General features: G+C 54.2%; 1 protein-coding gene across 3 annotated transcripts in view; it reads right to left on the bottom strand.

Annotated features, from left to right (window-relative positions):
- Kiaa1671 (KIAA1671 ortholog) overlaps window positions 1-18,894 on the bottom strand; it is a 141,281-nt gene that overhangs the window by 76,226 nt on the left and 46,161 nt on the right. For 2 of the 3 annotated variants that reach the window (XM_036172023.1, XM_036172024.1), the window contains one exon: window positions 15,248-15,382. In XM_036172023.1, the coding sequence (XP_036027916.1) occupies window positions 15,248-15,382 (135 nt within the window). Of the gene's footprint in view, window positions 1-2,005; window positions 2,223-15,247; window positions 15,383-18,894 lie in introns of those variants that run through there. The other variant, XM_036172027.1, reaches the window with a different exon arrangement.

The raw sequence follows: 18,894 nt of genomic DNA, 5'->3' as shown, positions 1-18,894 counted from the left end.
AAGGTGGTGTGTCCCTTGCTCTGCAGATGAGGAAGCTGCAGCCACAGCTGCAGCAGCCTGTGGTCTCTACATTCCCAGGCTTCCCACGGAGCCCACACTAAGATCATCCAGCTTCACTCTGCAGGCAGAGGGCTGATCCTAAGCCCTGGTCCCAGACATCTGTGCTGGCCCATGTCTAGTAACTTGGTAGAACGTAGATACTGTGCGGTGCTTTTCATGGCCAGCAGCCAGCAGTGAGGCCCCTGTCGCCCACAGGAAGCAAGTGAGTAGAGCTCCACCATGCCACACCTAGAAAAGACCTAGACTGCCTTGTCTCCCCTTCTTCTGGTCCAGGAGAGGAGCAGGGGTCATGGTCACAATGAGTGTACCCCAGTGAGGGGCTGAGGCTCTGTCCACCCGTCTCACACTGGCCAAACTGAGTGAATGCCTGCCCCCGCTGGGGAACCTGACATGCACTCTCAAACTTCCTTGCCTACAGACTCTGATCTTAACACACACTGTTCCTTCTGCTCAGAACACCCTCCCCTAGCCCGTTCTTAGGTCCTCCAGACTTAGCTTTCTTGGCGGACCTTGTTGGACCCCACATCCCAAAAGACCATTGTGTGCCATAGTACCATGGTCCACCCCATGTCAACATAGACCTAAGTCCAATGCTCCTCAGACCAGGGCCCTGTGAATCTGCGTTCCCAGTATCCAACTTGGGCTCAAAACTGCTGCCGGGTGCATTGAATGAACACATGTCCACAGCTATCTGCCGAGGTGCCTGGCATCCGCTCCCACATCCCTGGGGAGTGGGCACTGTATCTTAGCCACATTAATATCCTCACACTAACATACAGCTTAGCACCAGGAAGCTGTCAGGACCCTGTGGGCTGCAGACTTCAAAATATAAATAAGCAGGACCTGGTGGCACATGCCTGTAACCCTATCGTTTGGGAGGCTGAGGCAGGAAGACAGTTGAGAAAGGCCAACCTGGGCCACAGAATGAGACTCTGTCTAAAAAAACAACCAACCAAAAACCACAGATGCCAACAGTCCCTCTCTTTTTCTCTAGGTTCTTGGGGGGGGGGGCACTCTGAACATTCTAACATATTTATATCTTACTTTTGTAATAAAAAGTGAGGAAAATCAACCAATAAATGATGCTTTGGTTTATTATGAGAGAGCTTGTTTCCTAATGATCTGAGGGGACCGGGAAGGTCTCTGTTCTCTGGATGCTCCACGGGGCTTTGGAGGGTGATGATACTGGGAGAGTGCGATGCTGGGAGAGGCAGAGGAGGATGAAGTTTCCTAAAGCTGTGTTTTAGAAGCTCAGGAAAATTCTGCGTAGCAAGCATCTAAAGTATTTGCAAACATTCAGAAGGGAAAAAATAACATTTCCCCAAACTTTCCTTTCCGGGCATCCTGACCGCAGTAGCAAAAGTTCTAGAAAACCCTGAAACACTGGGACAATTCCCTGGTAAGTTTTTCTGTTCACAGAGCCCTGAAAGTGTCACATAAGCGCGGTCTCGATGTCTCCTTAGTCCCACACCAAGGAAGAGAGAGCGGGCAAGCAAGCTGTCCAGGTCACACATCTGTCTCAGTCAAAGCAAGGTTTGGAAACACTCCACAGAACCCTTCCAGGCGGGCACCCCAACTGAGGTTCCCACGCCACTCTGAGTGTACCCCACCTTCCCGCTTCACTTCTGTCAAGTTTGGGGGAGAGGAAAACATAGCTGTGGAAGGCAGCAAGCAGCGAGGAGCCCAGGAGCCCCAGAGAAGCCTGCTTTCCCAAGGACCCACGAGCTCTGGTTTTGTTGCTTGCCCAGGAGAGGAGAATCCCCTGTGCAGGCTACAGTCCCGGCTCAGGACCACAGGCTGTCCCTCCTAGCCTGCTCTCCCAGCCAAGCTGGCCACCTCGCCCATGCTCCTCCGCCCACAGTCGCTGTTCGCCAGGCGAAAGGCACAGACGGCGGCGGCAGAGCGGCAGAGCGGCAGAGCCGAAGACGCCCGCGCCCACACTCACCCACAGGTACTGCAGCAGCTTCAGCAGGCTGGGGCAGTAGTAATAGTCCATCCTGGAGCAGGCTGTGCGGCGGCCGGCCTGTGCTTCCACCTCTTCCCGGGAGAGGACGGGTGGCTCCTCCCTCCCCACCACTTTCACCGCCCCCAGAGTCAAGTTCAGGGTGGCATGAATCTTTCAGAAGCCAGGGCTCACAGCCAGACGGCTGGACGGCCCTGTGAGCAGCCACCACCACCTCTGGGGGAAGCTGCAGCCTGGTCCCCAGAGCTGGGTGCCTCCACGGAGGGGGCGTGGAAGGGGGCTGGCCCAGGAGGGGGGCGGCGCCAGGCCACGCCCCCTCACAGCTGCCCTCGTGTTCCAGGGAGACCCGTGAGCAGGGTTGGGGGTGTTCAGGGGACAGTGTGTGCAGCTGGAAGGGTGAGGGCTCTCTGTGTGGTGGTGTGGGTGGTGTGCGTGTGGGTAAGAGTGGATAAGAATGTGCCTGTACCTACAAGCCTGTGTCTGTCTGTGGAAGAGGGATAAGGGCGTGTGTGTGTGTGTGTGTGTGTGTGTGTGTGTGTGTTGTTGCATGTGTGTGTTGCATGTGTGTGTTGCATGTGTGTGCATGTGAGTGTGTGTGTGTGCACGCGCGCGCGCGCATGTGTGCATATGTGTATGTGTGTGTGCATGTGTGTGCACACATGCGCGCACACTTGTGGGACATCAGCCTGCATAGTTCCTTTCCCCCAGACCTTACAGGGAGGGAAGAAAGAGCTGGGCACAGGCTCACAGGGCCCTCCTGGCACCTGTACACCCTCCGGTACCCCCATTTTACAGAAAGGGATGTCGAGGCCCAGAGCAAGCCAGGGCTTGGCCAACATCATAGTGTGTAGTTGAGGTACAGCAGGCACCTGGGCCTCCTGGGCACATGTCCTGGGCTCTGCCCACCCTGTGGGTATCCTGGGCGGAGTAAGGAAGAGGCTGTGGAAGGGAGGTCTTCCCACCTCTAGAGCTACCACCTGTGGCTGTAGGGGGAGGGGCGGCAGGGGACATTTCCGGTCTGCAGGCTGAGCATGCAAAGAACCTCCAGATGACCTCGCCTGGCCTCAGTTTTACCTTCTGGAAAATGGGGAGAGTCGTGTCCACATTTCAGGGTTTAAGGGTCTACTGGGGTGAGCAGAGAACAGGACGCACTAGACTGTCCTCACAGTGGCAACACAAGGCTGTGATCACTGTCCAAGTGAGAAGTGGGAGCCAGGAGAGACAGCGGCCCCACATGGCCGCTCATTCAGTGGGAGCTGGGATTCAAAGGACCCCTGTTCGGTGCCACCTTCCAGAGAATGGCACCCAGCAGGATGCCAATAAAGGGCAGCCCGGCTTTCAGGCAGGCCCAGGTTCTGAGAGAGGACAGAGACAGGGCAGAAGCTGGGTCACGGGCAGAGTGGTGCCCCCCACACAGCCCGCCCAGAGAGGCGCAGCAGCTAAGAGGAAACCCCTTGCATGGCGGCTGGGTGTAGCTGCTGGAGAACCACAGAGGCCTGAGGTTCATCGACTCTCAGGGCCCCTCACCCAGCAGTCCAGGCCTCAGCCGCTCATCGCTTGGCCCACAGTTAGTCCAGGCCCAGCTGGGCAGTCTCAGGGGCGGGCGGTACAGCTGAAGGCCAGGCCCACGCCCTGACTGACAGAAAGCTGTGAAGGCTGGACTTGCTGCCTGAGTGACTTACAGAACAAAAGCCAGGCCCAGGCTCTCCGACTAAGAACCGATTTATGATTTATGAAATAATGGAAGGCTGGGCCTGAGGCAGGGGAGATGGCATCCCTGCTCACTCACTCACTGACTAACTGGACTGACCACAGTTGGGAAGCTGGGCCCTGCTCATCCACTGGCTGACCAACTGACCAGCTGGCGGATGTTCAAGACCATGCCCTGTTCTCAGAATGAATGAATGAATGAATGAATGAATGAATGAATGAATGAACAAATGAACAGTGGGCCCTGCTCATTACTGACTGACTGACAGAATAGGCCCCCTGCTCACAGAGTGCAGAGGAGCAGGACTTCCGGGCTGACTGCAGACTGAAGGACAGCCCAGAGGCGGTGGACATCCCCCTGCCTCAGGGCTTTTGGCCGAGGGTGCAGAGTGGCCTGGAGGTTGCTGGGAGGAAAGAAAGGTTGAGAAAGGCAGGAGGTGAGGAGGTGAGGCTGTGACAGGACGGGGGGGGGGGGGGGGGAAGAGGGGGTGCCGCGGAACAGGGAGCCATGATGGAGAGCCACATGGACAGGAAGGAGATGAACCCCAAAGACAGATGGCCCCACAAGACAGCCAGGGACACCGTGAACAGGGCCCAGCTGGAAAGCTCTCAGGAGAGCAGGCGGCCTGGGGGTGGAGCCTCGATGACAGCGAAGGGCGGTGGGGGGGGGGGGGTAATAAAAAGAAACAACCAAGGCCAGACTTGGCAAGTCTGTGGTGCAGGCAGAACCCACTGAGGATGGCAGACTCACGGGATGCCCAGCCCAGAGTTCTCAGGAGCAGCTGCCCAGCCCCTGCCTCACCCCATCCCCTGCCTCACCCCACCACCCCAGCTGGCCAGGCTACACTGAGGTGGGAGGCTGAAGCAATGAGACCCACGGCACTCCTCCACCTGCCAGGGAACCTGCCTAGGTAGACACTCCAGGCCACTCCTCCACGCATGCCCCTCACACACTCCCCACGGTTTCCCATCTGCTCTCACCCCAGAGCCCTATCTCTCCGCCTCTCACTGCTGCACCCTCTGTGGTGTGAGCTGAATGGTAACCCCCCAAACTATGCTTTCTCCCACAATCTGAAGCTATGGTGATGTTTGAAGCCAGTCCGCCAAGCAGATGGAATAAGGAATCAACACAAGATCATTCTGGACCGTGGGGGTGGGGGGGTGTGGGCGGGGCTGCTGCCTTACACTAGCACTTACCCCTAATGGCATCCTCAGAGGGTAACAGCCATGAAGGGCTGCCCAGGAACGTTCAATGCATCTGCCCCTCCTTTCCCTTCTGTCATAAGAGGACACCCCATCATGAGGAGCAGCAGGCCCTCTCTGGACACAGGAGCCTCTAACTCCTTGACCTTGTGTTTCCAGCCGCCAGGAATAAATGATATCATCTATCAGCCCCTTAGTCTAGTGACTTGCTGTGACAGCCCCAAGGTATAGTCAGCAGGGAGGCTGAGCATCCATTGCCAAGACTCGAACCTAGAGGGAAAGGCCAGGCAGACTATGGAGGGAGTGAGGTTGTGAGCCAAGGAAAGCTGGCAGCCTCTAGGAGCTGGCAGGCATCAGCATGGGCTCTCCCCAACACTTTTTGGAGGGAGGTCATCCTGGTGACCCCTAGACGTCCGACTCTGGCCTCTCAAGTTGTATGAAGAGACCTATTGAGCCACACATGTGTGGTGACCCTCGGGGCCTCAGCTAACCTCTTCCCTTCACCTGGCCGGCTCCCGTCCTGCCTGAGGTCTAGCTACGGCCTAGCCACTTTGGCCTGCAGCCCAGACTCAAGACAAGCCCAGTCACAGTGTCCTGGGCTCCTGACAGGGACAATCACGCATCCCTCCCAGCAGGCCAGCTCCCTCTGGCTCCTCCTTAGACCCATTCCTGGCCACAGAAGGTCTAGAGCCGTCCCCAAACATGATTCTTAACTCCAAAACTAACCCGATGCCTTTGAGCAGTGGTTCTCAACCTTCCTAACACTGCCACCCTTTAATGCAGTTCTTCGTGTTGTGCTGACCCCCAACCATAAAATTATCCCGTTGCTACTTCAGGACTGTAATTTTGCTACTGTTATGAATCATTTTTTAAAGATTTATTTATTTATTATGCACACAGTGTTCTATCTGCATGTAATAAGAGGGCACCAGATCTCATTACAGATGGTTGTGAGCCACCATGTGGTTGCTGGGAATTGAACCCAGGACCTCTGGAAGAGTAGCCAGTGCTCTTAACCTCTGAGCCATCTCTCCAGCCCCTGTTATGAATCTTAATGTAAGTATCTGATCTGCAACCCCTGTAAAAGGGGTCGTTCAACCCCTGTACTGGCTGCTTTTGTGTGTCAACTTGACACAAGCTGGAGTCATCAGGAAGGAGCCTCAGTTGAGGAAATGCCTCCATGAGACCCAGCTGTAAGGCATCTTCTAATTTAGTGATCAATGGGGGAGGGCCCAGCCCATGGTGAGTGGGACCATCCCTGGGCAGGAGGTCCTGGGTTCTATAAGAAAGCAGGCTGAGCAAGCCATGAGGAGCAAGCCAGTAAGCAGCACCCCTCCATGGCCTCTGCATCAGCTCCTGCCTCCAGGTTCCTGCCCTTCTTGAGTTCCTGCCCTGACTTCCTTTGGTAACAAACAGCAATGTGGGAGTGTAAGCTGAATAACCCTTTCCTCCCCAACTTGCTTTTTGGTCCTGGTGTTTTGTTGCAGCAACAGAGACCCAAACTGAGACGACCCTCGAAGGGGTTGAGACCCACAGGTTGAGAACTGCTGCTCTAAGAGATGGACACCAGGGTTCCCAAAGGCGAGCATGGGACACCTCTGTACCCCCTTTTCTTTGGGTGCTGTTTTAGGTCAGGCCAAGGCTTGCATCTGTGACCTACCTATTTAAGTGTCAGCAGACATGCAAACCACATGGCAGGCTTACAGCTTCCTTAAAACGTGGCCGGCCAGACCCACAAGTCACATTCCTGTGCAGGGACCGACTGGGCAGGTGCTGCCTGAGGACTGACTCAGCAGCCCGCTTCCCACTCCCTGCAGTCCGGGCATCACTCACTCAGCACCCTCCCTGGGGTCCTATTGGACACTGTCCCCTACTATGTGCAGGGCCCTGCATTAGAAACAGGCCTGAGATGTAAGCCACTTCAAGTCAAGGGTGTAGCATCTCCAAACTGTGTCTCCAGTCAGCAATACTATTTCCAAACCCACAAGGCACTCATTGTGGCTGGCCAGAACCCCCTCTCACCCAGCACACATTCCTTTCAGAAATAAAAACAGATTTTCCCCCCTTTTCGGTAGAAAGGCATCATTGTGCAAATAAACGCGGCCAGTATCAGCACGGGAGGGCACAGAGCAGTATCTTGATCCCAGTGCAGCCCTGATCCCAGGCTCAAGCCAGAGACTGCCCCAGGGTCGAGGGGAAACACAGCAGAATGGCACACATGCCACAGTTAGTGAGCTTTGTGGACACAGAATCAACAGGGTCATGGAAAAGCCTGGTCTCAGAGCTCAGAGGCTGAGAAGAAAAAAAAGCTAATAACTTGGGCCTGGGCAATTACTTACTAGGTAGACACTTGATGCAAAACTTGAGGACCTGGGCTCGATCCCAGGAATCCACATGGAATAATGGAGGAAGGAGAGAATTGAGACCATGAGTGGTCCTCACAACACACACACACACACACACACACACACACACACACACACACACACACAGAATGTGAAAACAAAAACCACAATGTTGGTTAGGGTACCTCTGCTCTGCCCTCTGGTGGACATTTCTGGTTAACTTTAATCTGATAAAAAGGCTAAGTGGGGAACAGAAAACTCAGTCAGAAAGAGGATCCCCCCACCCCCCACCCCCCGCACCCAAGTAAGACCTGATCCTGCAGGGCACAGAGCCCTTCCAATGGGTCTGAACCAAATCACCTCACTCACCCCTTGCCTCAGTTTCCCCAAGCCTCAGTCCTGCTGGAAATTTGTGAGGTCTCAGCACCACCACAGTGTACAGGTTCGGGTCTTCTGTCACTAAAAATTCCTACCCTGGCTGGGCCTGGCCTCCTGCTAACTCTTAATGCACAGTCCAGAGGGACAAGGCTTGCAAAGCTGGATTTGGGAACCCTGAGGTAGCCAGGGTGACTCAAGGGAGCTGGGATCTGTCTTCAGAAATCTACCCACCCACCACACCCAACACCCCACCACACTCAACACCACACCACACCCAATACCCACCACATCCAACACCCCACACACTTTGTCCCACCAAGGACCTCTGCCGTGGCAATCCACGCTGGCCATTCTCCTGACCTTAGTTAGGATGCCCTTCCTCTCTTGACCTTCCTTCCCGCCCCACCTGTCAGGACCCAGCAGCAGCCACAGTGCCATTGGCTCCCAGACCACCAAGCCACAGAAGGACCCAACCAGTCTCCATCTGTGGGGTGGGTGACCTGTGTGTGTCTCCTCTTTGGCTCTTGACCCAGGCTCTCCCTCATCTGTTCACTAAACAAGTATGTGTGGGGCCTGGGCTGCAGAGGCTGGCCATTCCGGCCTGAGGGGAGGAGGAGGTGACAAATAGATGGGGAGTCTGCCGCCACACAAACAGTGAGTGTGGGTGGAGTGAAGGTTGTGGAGAGTAAGACCACGAACTGAAAACCCAGGCAAGGACTTTTGAAATGCTTCTGAGATTTGGAGAATTGTAAGGAGAGTCTCCAAGATGCCTTTTGGGGCATGTGTACTCCTGTGTGCATTGAGTTGTGTGCGTGTGTGTGTGTGTGTGTGTGTGTGTGTGTGTGTGTGTCTCATCAGATACGCCACTGAACCAGGGTTAGCAAACGCTTGACACTTGGCTCTCTGCCTTCCCTGACCCATGCAGACATCACTAATGGATTATAGCATCATTTCCCATGGCCCCAGTATGTATGGCCTCAAAGCCTTTAGGCAGTCCATTAACTGGAGTTGACTCTTTGGATAAAGCTGTTTTCCACCCAGGCTAAGCAGAAAACAGGAGCTGGAATTGGAATCTTCCAGAACATTTTGAGGTCTTTAATTCAAGCTCTTCACAAAATATTGACAAATAGTGTTTGGGGCTACTTGAATATTAATAGAGGCATGAGAGACCACTGCACCCCACCAAAATTCCAATCCTACTGAGTATTGTCAAAGGATGGGACAGCTGGAAATCCATACACTGCAGGTGGAGAGGCACCTGGAAATCCATACACTGCAGGTGGAGAGGCACCTGGAAAGCCATACACTGCAGGTGGAGAGGCACCTGGAAAGCCATACACTGCAGGTGGAGAGGCACCTGGAAAGCCATACACTGCAGGTGGAGAGGCATCTGGAAAGACATACACTGCAGGTGGGGAGGCACCTGGAAATCCATACACTGCAGGTGGAGAGGCATCTGGAAAGCCATACACTGCAGGTGGGGAGGCACCTGGAAATCCATACACTGCAGGTGGGGAGGCACCACATCTTGCACCTATGTGGCCTGGCTCTCCAGCAGTGCTACAGCTTGGGTGTACAATGACCACCACCCATCCAGAGGCAGGAAGTGGAAGGCACCAAAATCAGGAACTGTCCCAAACTGGAACAGACCCAAATGCAGGTTCCCAACAGAGCAGAACACAGAACAGAAGGCAGGGAATAAGCCCTCACTGTGGCCACCACAGCACGCACGCAGACCTCACAAATATCACACTACCCTTGGGGCACAATGGAGATGGGGTTCACTACACGGAAACGCTCCTGAACTTGTCAGCAATGAGCAGGACCACAGCCACACTGCACAACCTCCAAGCAGTTGGCTGGGACTAGATGCTACATAAAAGTTTTTGGCCAATGGGAAGAAGGCGAGACAGCTCCAGGTTGACATGCTGGGCTAACCCACAATCAAAGAGGAATCCTGGGCCCCGAGGCTCAAGAATGAGACGGAAGCGCTGGAGAGGGGGCTCAGTGACTGGTTAAGGGTGTTTCTTGCTCTTGCAAAGGACTAGAGTTTGGACCCCAGCACCCCAGTGGGCAGCTCATAACTGCAGTAACTCCAGTTCAAGAGGCTTTGGCGCCCTCTTCTGGCTTCTTCAGTTACTGTACTCATGTGCAAATACCCCTCCCCCCCACACACATCATTTTAAAAAACATAAATATTTTTTAAAAGAATGTGATGCAGTAGGCCTTGAATCCTGGATCATCTGGTGAAGAGTACACACTCTGCTGCCCTCCGTCATCTCTCACATATAATCTGGCATGGAAGTTTCTAGGTGGGCTGGTGAGGAGGCTTTCGATAAGTGTGTCTCACCACAACCCCTCCGTTCCTCCCACTTGCCATCAGCTCCACACAGTCTGATTAGGTGGACAGCCCATGATGGTCATGTGACATCACCTGTGAAATGCACCCACAAGCCTGGACCTCCTCCCAGCAGAAGCCGGCATGCCTATAACCCCGTCTCTGCCCACCATGAGGCATGCCCTGAGTGTTCAAGGCTCCACCTGGGAAGCTTGCCAAGCAGAGCAGGTGCACCTAGATTCCTGAGGGCAGGTGGCCACTGGCTGGGCTCTGGGCCCCTGGGAGCCCATAAACCCCTGGAGGCATTGCTGGTACTGCTGAAACCTGAGGAGCCCTGTCCCCTTCCTGCTGCTGGGGTGGAGGGGATGGGAAATGGGGTGGGGGAGCTCACCTAGGCTTCACTGCTTCTACATCGTGTGTCCTTATGCCAGCCAGCCACCTCCTCCCTTGAGCCTCAGGTTTAGAATCTCTAAGCTGGGGTCTCCCTGGCACCTTTCAATAGAGGAAATCCCTCAGAAAAGGGCAAGATCACACGCTGATCAGGTGTCATAGGCAACACTTGGGGTTGACCTCCAGCTTCCATATGTGCATCGCATTCATATGTGTGTGTGTGTGTGTGTGTGTGTGTGTGTGTGTGTGAACTACTTTGTTTAGCTACCTTGTGGTGGCTTGTCTTGGTTGTCAACTTAACTACATCTGGAACTAACTGAACCCCAAGCTGCTGGGCATCTCTGTGAGGGGTTTTTCTCCACTAAAATTTGAAGTGGGAAGACCCACTTTCAATCTAGTCTTTTGGGGTGGGAGGTCCCCCTTTAATCTGGGCCACACCTTCTGCCACGGCCTGTCCATATAAAGGGCATGGAAGAAGGACGCTTGCTCTCTCTGCCTGATTGCTCTCCTTTTTGCTGACACGTCCATTCCTTCACTGGCACTAGCGTCTACTTCTTTGGGATTCCAGCATGTAAAAGACCAGCAGAGACATCTGGCCTCATGAACTGAACAACTGGATACTTAGACTTTCCACTAGGAGACGGCCGTTGTTGGACAAGCTGGACCACAGCCTGTGAGCCATGCAAATAAATCCCATATACATATGTACATATGAGATAGCCATTCTTTAAATTCTGTTCCTCTAGAGAACCCTGACCAATACAGCCCCTCTCCTGCTATCAAGTGTCACCCTCTCCACTTCCGCCCCAATGATAGCATCTTATTCATCACCATCATCAATATCACATTAAATAAGTCTCAAGACCTTTGTCCCCTGCCTGACATGCTCCTGATTCTTCTACAGGCCTCTCACTTTCTCAAAGAAGCCCTTGCTGATCACCCAACAAGAAACAGCTCCCATAGTCCTCTCCCCAACTCCACCTCTCCCCTTCCCCCCTCCCTTCTCCCCCCCCCCCACCCCAGCTCCCTACACCGATTTATTTTCTCTGCAGCCCTCGGTAACCTCCAGAAGTCCCTCTTCTGAGCCTGGCTAGTGGTTAAATATTTGGTTCCCACACTGGCACCAGCCCTGGAAGTACCACATCTGCCTGGTCCGGGACTGTCCCTGAACAGTCTGGAGGATGAAGGCTCCCAAACAAGTTCCGATGGGTAGATGAGTAGATACAAAATGATCGAATGTGCAACTACTTGTTCCTAGTCTAGAAAGGAAAGCAACTTGAAAACAGAAACTAACCCATTCTCTTTCATATCCTTGGAATTCCACATCAATTAATAAATCAGGCAAGGTATATATGGGGCGGGGCAGCGATGGACTGATGGATGGATGGACAGACAGATGGATGGACAGGTGGACAGGTGGGTAAATGGATGGACAGATAAACTGGCAGGTGGGTGGATACACGCATGGCTGGGTGGGTGATGATTGTTAGGAACACGGATAAACACCAAATGCCCCAGAACACGACCTCTGGCAGAGCAGGCAGCTACATTCTCCTCTAGCAGACAAATCTTGGCGTGGCTGGTTCAATCCAGAAATGGACTGTGATCAGCTGCAGTTCAAGTCCCTGGCCCTAGTCCTCCACACCCAGGAATGAGAATGGCAGGAGGCAGCCTGGCTGCTCAGCCCTGCTACCACTGGCGTCCACCCTCACATCCCTGCGCCCAGTCCATCACCCAGGCTCACCCAGGCACAGCAGGCTACTGCAGGCTCCTGACTGCCCATCCCCCCCCCCCACTCCAGCCCGGCCTCACCTCTCTGAGCCCTGCTCCCCCAGCAGACTAGACCTTAAAGTCTGACTAATCACCCACCATCCCCTGCACTACAGACCCCAAGGGAGAGTTTCTGGGCTTTGAAATCACACAGGCTTGGCACATAGTGGACTCATGAAGAAATGAACACATGGCTAAATAAGCTAGGAAGTGCCGGCTTGCATTTGGTCATGAGGAAGCCATTCTTGGACTTTCCAGAGGTCCGTGCCACTGAACCCCATAACTGCTGACCTGTGACCTCAGGGCCATAGGAGGGGCTGCTGGGTAAACTGTGCCTGAGATCAGGGTCCACGCTGAGTCATCATGTTCTAAAGTCTCTTGGAGACCATAAGCCACGGGCAGAAGGGTGGCCACACCTATGGGAGGATGCACCACAGGACCAGGAGAGGACCTTTCCCCTCCCACGCCTCAGTGGAACTCCTAAGACGGGGGACATTTTCCTTTCACAGTAGGACAGCTTGCGGGGGCAGATGAGAGCAGCTGTTCTGCAGCTGGCTGGACCAGCGCTCAGCGTGGGTGGAGCAGGGTAACCTGCCTCCCTCTGCTATGGGACAGCAGTGGGCGTGGCCATGCAGATTCACTGAGTCCATCAGCCTTGGGGGCCCAGGCTGGCTTAGAGTGAGATGGACAGAACATCCCACAGCCAACCTTGGCTGAGCCCCAGCTGAGTCCCAGGACTCGGGTGTCTCCTTGGGGAGCTGGCAGGGGCTGGGGACGGATCAGGGTGAGGACTGACAGCCTGCCCAGCACAGTCCTGGGGAAGGAAGGGCCCAAGTCCCAGGCAACACTCGTGGGTCCTTGTAGCTATCCTTAACGCCGTGTGGCCTAAGGCAGGTGGCTGAGCCCCTCTGAACCTTGCTTTCTTTTCAGCAGGATGGGGTTTGTTTGCCCAAATGGCAGGGGAAGTGAGTGGTCCTCAAGTAAGGGTGGGCAAAGCCTGGGTCAGGCTCAGAACACAGATCCAGGGGCTAGGGTGTAGCTCAGTTGGTAGAGCGCTCGCCTTGGCATCTACTAGGCCTTATCACCCATACCCATACCATGGTGGCACACGCCTGTAACCCAGAATTTAGGAGGCAGAGACAGGTAAAGCAGCGATCGAGGTCATCCTTGGCTACATAGAGAGTTTGAGGCCAGCCTGGGCTACATGAAATAAAACAAAAACCCTAAAGAATGGAGATATGTGAACCCAGATGAGTAAGCGACAAACGAGGACAGACTGGCAGATAACGTACATCAGACTTCCCTGACCATCTCAAGCGAACTCACAGGCGTCGCCGAATCCCCAGACCTCGCCTGGAAGGCCATCCTAAGCAAGCTGGATCCTCTCTGTGGGCCTCAGTTCCTCATTTCTACAGAGGTGAACAGGGAGATGCAGGAGAGGGAGAGGAGGGTCAGGAAGGGGCCTCTCCTCAGCCCAAGCATTCAGGAAGAGAAGTCATCATCTGCTCTGAGATTGGACCAGCTCCCATCCCACAGAAGGAGAAACTGAGTCCCCAGAGGCCACAGAGACTGAAGCTGGTCCTTCCTTTCAGACACTCCAGGTCTACCTGTCCATCACAGGCTGTGGGAGGAGCCAACAGGGATGGGGCACTGCTGCCCCCTTGTGGCTGCTTCCTAACACCACAGGCATGAGACCAGAGAGGGCCCAGTCCTCGGGGCTGAGTTCCTGTCCTTCTGCCCTTCGGTCTGCAGGAGAGGAAGTCCCACAGACCTCAGGCCGGGCACAGGTGCCTCAAAGCCAGACAGAGGAGCCAAGGCAAGCCACCCAGGACTCCTGGGACAAAGGCCCCCCAAAGACACAGAGTAAAGAGGAGGAGCCTGCAGCCAGGGACTATAAAAGCTTCCAGACCTTTTCTCCCTGTGACCTTAGCCTTCACAGGCTCACACAGAAGTTCACACTGGATCAGATAAGGGAGGCGGTGCCGCCTGAGAGGACTAGAGACAAGGCTATCGAGGAAGGGAACCTTCAGAGAAGGTCAAGTGCCACAGGCCTGTAAGGCTGCCACCGGCTCTGGGCTCCGGGGAAACAACTCTGCAGACGTCCCAGCAGGCCTGAGACCAGCATCCCCAGACCCAGTTACTCCACCTTTACAATAACAGCAGACACCCCCATTTTACATCTGAGGAAACCAGCGCTCTGAGAAGGGAAGTCTCTCCCTAGACCATACACATGGGAGGGCATGGGAGGCAAACTCACGTCACCCAGGTCAACAGCCACCTTGGGTCACGCCTGCAAGGAGAGAACTCAGTCCATTTACAGACAGCACAGAAATCAACAAAATCACCAGAAGAGCCTGAGTCTGGCCTCTCATGGGTACTTTGTGGCTCCCAGGGTCAGAAGTTTCCCAAAGAAACATGATCCTTTCCTCAAGTCCTTACTAAGCCAGCGTGAAGGCCGAGAGAGGATGGGAGGGTTGCAGAGACACAGCCAACAACCTGCAGTTGGGCAATGCTGTGGTATGTCTGCTGGGGGCCCAGAACAGGGCAAAGCTCTCCTGTGTCATCTCCTCAAGAGCCCACACCAGCCACGTGAAGCGGGGGTTCTCATCTCCCCACTGTATGGACAGAGCACACATGTGTAAGTTGATCGTGGCCCCCCAAGTCTGGAACCGGCTTTCTATAGCCTTGTGAGGTCCCTCATGGGGTGCATTTTCTCTGGCCTGGCTCCCTCAGGATTCAGCTCCATTTTCAAACCAGCGCTGACCCAGGGATCACTAATGCAGCTTTCCCCATGGCGGAAATCAAAGGTCGCAGACACCAAACTCAGAAATCTCAAGGCTGTTGAAAAGACACAGTGCTGTGGCTCGAACCCAAGACTCTTATCAGCCTCCATTGGCCAGCTGCTGAGTTACAGCCCCACCTAGAGCCAAAAACCTGAAAGCAGCGAGGGTCTCCCCAGCACACAGGGTCTGGAGCCCAGCTCTCAGCGGGCACCCAGTCGCCAGGCGCCTATCCGCCTGAACCCTCCACACGCATCCACAGAATCTTCCACCACGGACGACGCCTGTGAGTTCCCCGCCAGCCACTCACCACAAAGGGACTGCTCCTCTTGTCCTTGCAAAAGCTGTGGCTTCGCCTGGGCACAGAGGCCACGGGGGACACCTTCCGGTGAGGCTGCTGGCTGTCCTGCAGACCTTCCCCCTGCTCCAGGTTCTGCAGAGGCACCTGAGAGAGAGAGCACAAGAAAGTAGTTTTAGTGGGAGCCTCTCATTGACAGGACAGGTGTGTCGTACCCCTTTCTGGGGATGAATACAAACCACCGGAAAACCCCCACCATCGTGGTCATAGGTAACATCTGGGTAGCAGGTCTTGGGCCCAAGTGGCCCCACTTCACAGCTGTGTGACCTCCAGCAATTCCTTAACCTCTCTGACCTCAACCATATGGGAAGAAACAATATCAACAGCTTCAATGGGGAAACAGAAATCAAACGCTTGCTCAGAACCTGCCGCGACATGGTCCAGCCACCAGGGGGCAGGTGTGCCTGGCTCGAGTGCCTGGTGCACAGGGCCTATCATTGCCCAGGGTGATCCTGTGGTCCTAGTTTGAACCTCTTTCCTAGCATCCAAGCATGCTCTGAGAAACGGCAGGGAGAGAGAAAACCCGAGGGCATGTAGTCTGAATCCTGCCATGTTTCCATGTCGGCTACACACTGGGGAACCCATCATAGCCCAGCAAACCCGGGAGTCCAGAAGATTTTACATGCCGCACACTCTACACAGATAAGCCAGGAGACCCAGAGAGGGCAGGTACCTGGTTAACGACACACAGCATCAGGAAGGGCAAAGCTGGCTCCTAGCCTCTTTCCTCCCATCCCTGGCCCTGACTCTTCAGCCACCCTCTGGCTTGCTGTCTTTTCCTGGCTACTTTCTCGAATCCCCTGAACACCCTAGCTCTGCCCTGAGGCTTCTCTTCGGCATCCTTGCTGCTGGGTTCCGTTCCATGCCTCAGTGGTATTAGAAAAATCCCACCCACATTTCAGTTCGGCCTGCCGGTGCTGGGACCCAGACTTGATAGCCAATCTAGACTACTGTGTCCAGAACCCCAGCACCCGAGAAGTGTAAACTGCACTGAACCGAGATGAGGCATGGCAAAGAATTTCCAGGCTGATACATTTCTATCTTCCAACAGAGCCTGAAGTTGAAGGACTCCCGGGGCAGCAGCGGACATGAAGGGAACTTACTGAAGGAAGCCCTGAGGGAGATCACACATCCGACTCTTACCATCCTAAATGTCAATTTAACAGAAAATCAACTAAATTCCTGAACATTAAAAAAAAAAAAAAAAAAAATCAAACAGCAACAAAAGAAAACAAAAACCAACAAACTTTACACCCTGGTCCAAAACTAACCCAAAAGAGAACAGAGATCTTAACCGAGAAGCCGAAGGCAGAAAACTTGGATGGAAACAAAGACATTGATCTCCACAGCCTTATATCAGCCCTGATGGAAAACAGTAACAAAAGAGAAAAGGACTCCATCAACTGCAAAACATGTGGGCTTAAAGGGCACCATGAAGAGAGGAAGTAGCCGCTCTGGGAAGGAAGGGAGATTCTGCAAATCGTCCCTCTTGTATTCATAACATATAAAGAGCAATAACAACTCAACAACAAGGAAGCGACTCCATGGAAGATGGAGCAGGATCCAAACAGTCATTACTCCACAGAATGATGCCAACAGAGCCACAGAGCCACAGGAGCAGAGAGCCTCGGCCACCAAGTCCTTGGCCACCAAGTCCTCGGCCACCAAGTCCTCCGTTTGCCCAGAGGACGGGCCGACGAGGAGGACTTCCTGCGGGTGACAGCATGGGCTGTGTCTGCATGTGTTGCAGGCTGCTGCACGGTGCCCTGGAAAGGCAAAATTGTGATGCAGCTTCATCTCAAGGCAGAAAGAACCCTGATGAAACACACCCTCCACCAAGGCACCCTGAGTCCCCCAGGACAAGCCCATCTGTGCTGGGTGTCTCCACAGTAGCTCCCACTGTCTCCCCAGGTCCTGGCTGGCCTCGCTCTCTCAGGTCGCTGCTCCCTTCCAGTCTGTTCCCCAACCTTCTAGTGCTCCCTTCCATCTGCCAGGACCTGCCAGGCTCCGGGTGACCTCGCTCGCTCACTGGCTTCAGGAGGCTTGTACCTGTTCAGCCTCCAGAATGTTCTGTGGGACCAACACAGTCACGCGAGCTTGAACGTGGCCAGGGTGATGGAGGAATTAGATTTGGTCTCATTTAAACCAAATAACATACAAACAGCACCTGCCACTCCACCTGAGAGGCCAGGAGCTTCAAATATGGGTTCTTCTCTCCCTCTGCTGCCATCCTCCTGCCTCAGCCACCAGAATACTGGTACAACAGGCATGCCTCACCACACCTGGCTAGAACATTCCTTTTTTTTATAACTGAATAATATTCCACCATAGGGCTATACCACATTTTATCTTCCCAAGGACCTTTCCCGAGATGGGGTCACACACAGCCCAGGCTGGAACTCTGAAAGATCAGGCACAGGTCACCATGCCTGGCCAGCACATCTATCACATGTGCTCTATGAACAGAGAGCAGGACATGAACACGGTGCACAGAAGCCCAGGCCCTAAAGAGCATCACATGACTTTTTAAATGTGCATGTATTGTGACTGTGTGGGTGTGACACAAGAGGGCAGGAGCATGTGTACCATAGGCCCGTGTGGAGGTCACGAGTCCATTCTCTCCCTCTATCTTTACAAGGGTCGCAAGGATCAAGTCCAGGTCACCAGGCTTGTAAGGAAGCACCTTTACCCACTGAGTCACCTCACCAGCCCCTTTTTATTTTTATGTTTATTTTCAGGTTGGGGCTGGTGCACGGGGAAGTCAGAGCCGAACTTTGGACAGTCAGTTCTCACCTTCTGTCGAGGGGGATTGAACTTGGGTCCTCCAGCTTGCCCACATGCTATGGCTGTGGGCCCAGCACCGTTCTCAAGTCAAACTCCACCCTAGAGATTTCAGCCTAACTGGTCTGGGATGGGGCCAGGCCTGGGTGCCATGCTGGATTCTCATCATCCCTATAGTCTCTGAAAGCAATCGAAAAAGAACTGGGTGGGCCTGTAAAAGAAGCCAAGCCATTCCTGGGAGTGGAAGGAAATGCTGCAGCTGGGGAGGGAGGGGGGAGCTGGGGAGCTGGGGAGCTGGGGAGGGGGGAGCTGGGGTTCAGCATGTATCTCCTGAACGCATACCATGGGCCAAATCAAACCACTAAAGTAAATGAAATACTATCACCTGGCCCGGGACAAAATTTTCATAAATGTTTATTAAGTAAAAAAGAAAGAGCTGGGCTTGGCAGTGCAGGCCAGCAACCACACTGAGGGGAGAGGAGAGGAGGGGAGGGGAGAGGAGGGGAGGGGAGAGCCCTGAGGCAGGAGCATTGCAAATTCAAGACTTGCTGGCAAAGGAATGAGTAAAGGCCAGCCTAAGGAATACTCATCCTATGTCAAAATAATGAATAACTCACTGGTAGATGCTCACCCAGAGCACAGGGGGCCCCAGGCCCTGGGTTCAATCCCCAGTACCACCAGGGAGGGAGAGGAAGAAACAGGGAGGGAGAGAGAGAAGGGAAAAGGCAGGCAGGGAGAGAGGGAGAGGGAGGGAGGGGGACCACTGTCCTTCTAACCCATCCTTTGGTGTGTATCAGGGCTGCACAGGAAGACCCTCC

The sequence above is a fragment of the Onychomys torridus genome, chromosome 22 (assembly GCF_903995425.1).
Source record: "Onychomys torridus chromosome 22, mOncTor1.1, whole genome shotgun sequence".
Lineage (NCBI taxonomy): Eukaryota > Metazoa > Chordata > Mammalia > Rodentia > Cricetidae > Onychomys > Onychomys torridus.
The sequence above is the reverse complement of the archived record's forward strand: the minus strand, read 5'-3'. Positions and strand labels throughout refer to the sequence as shown.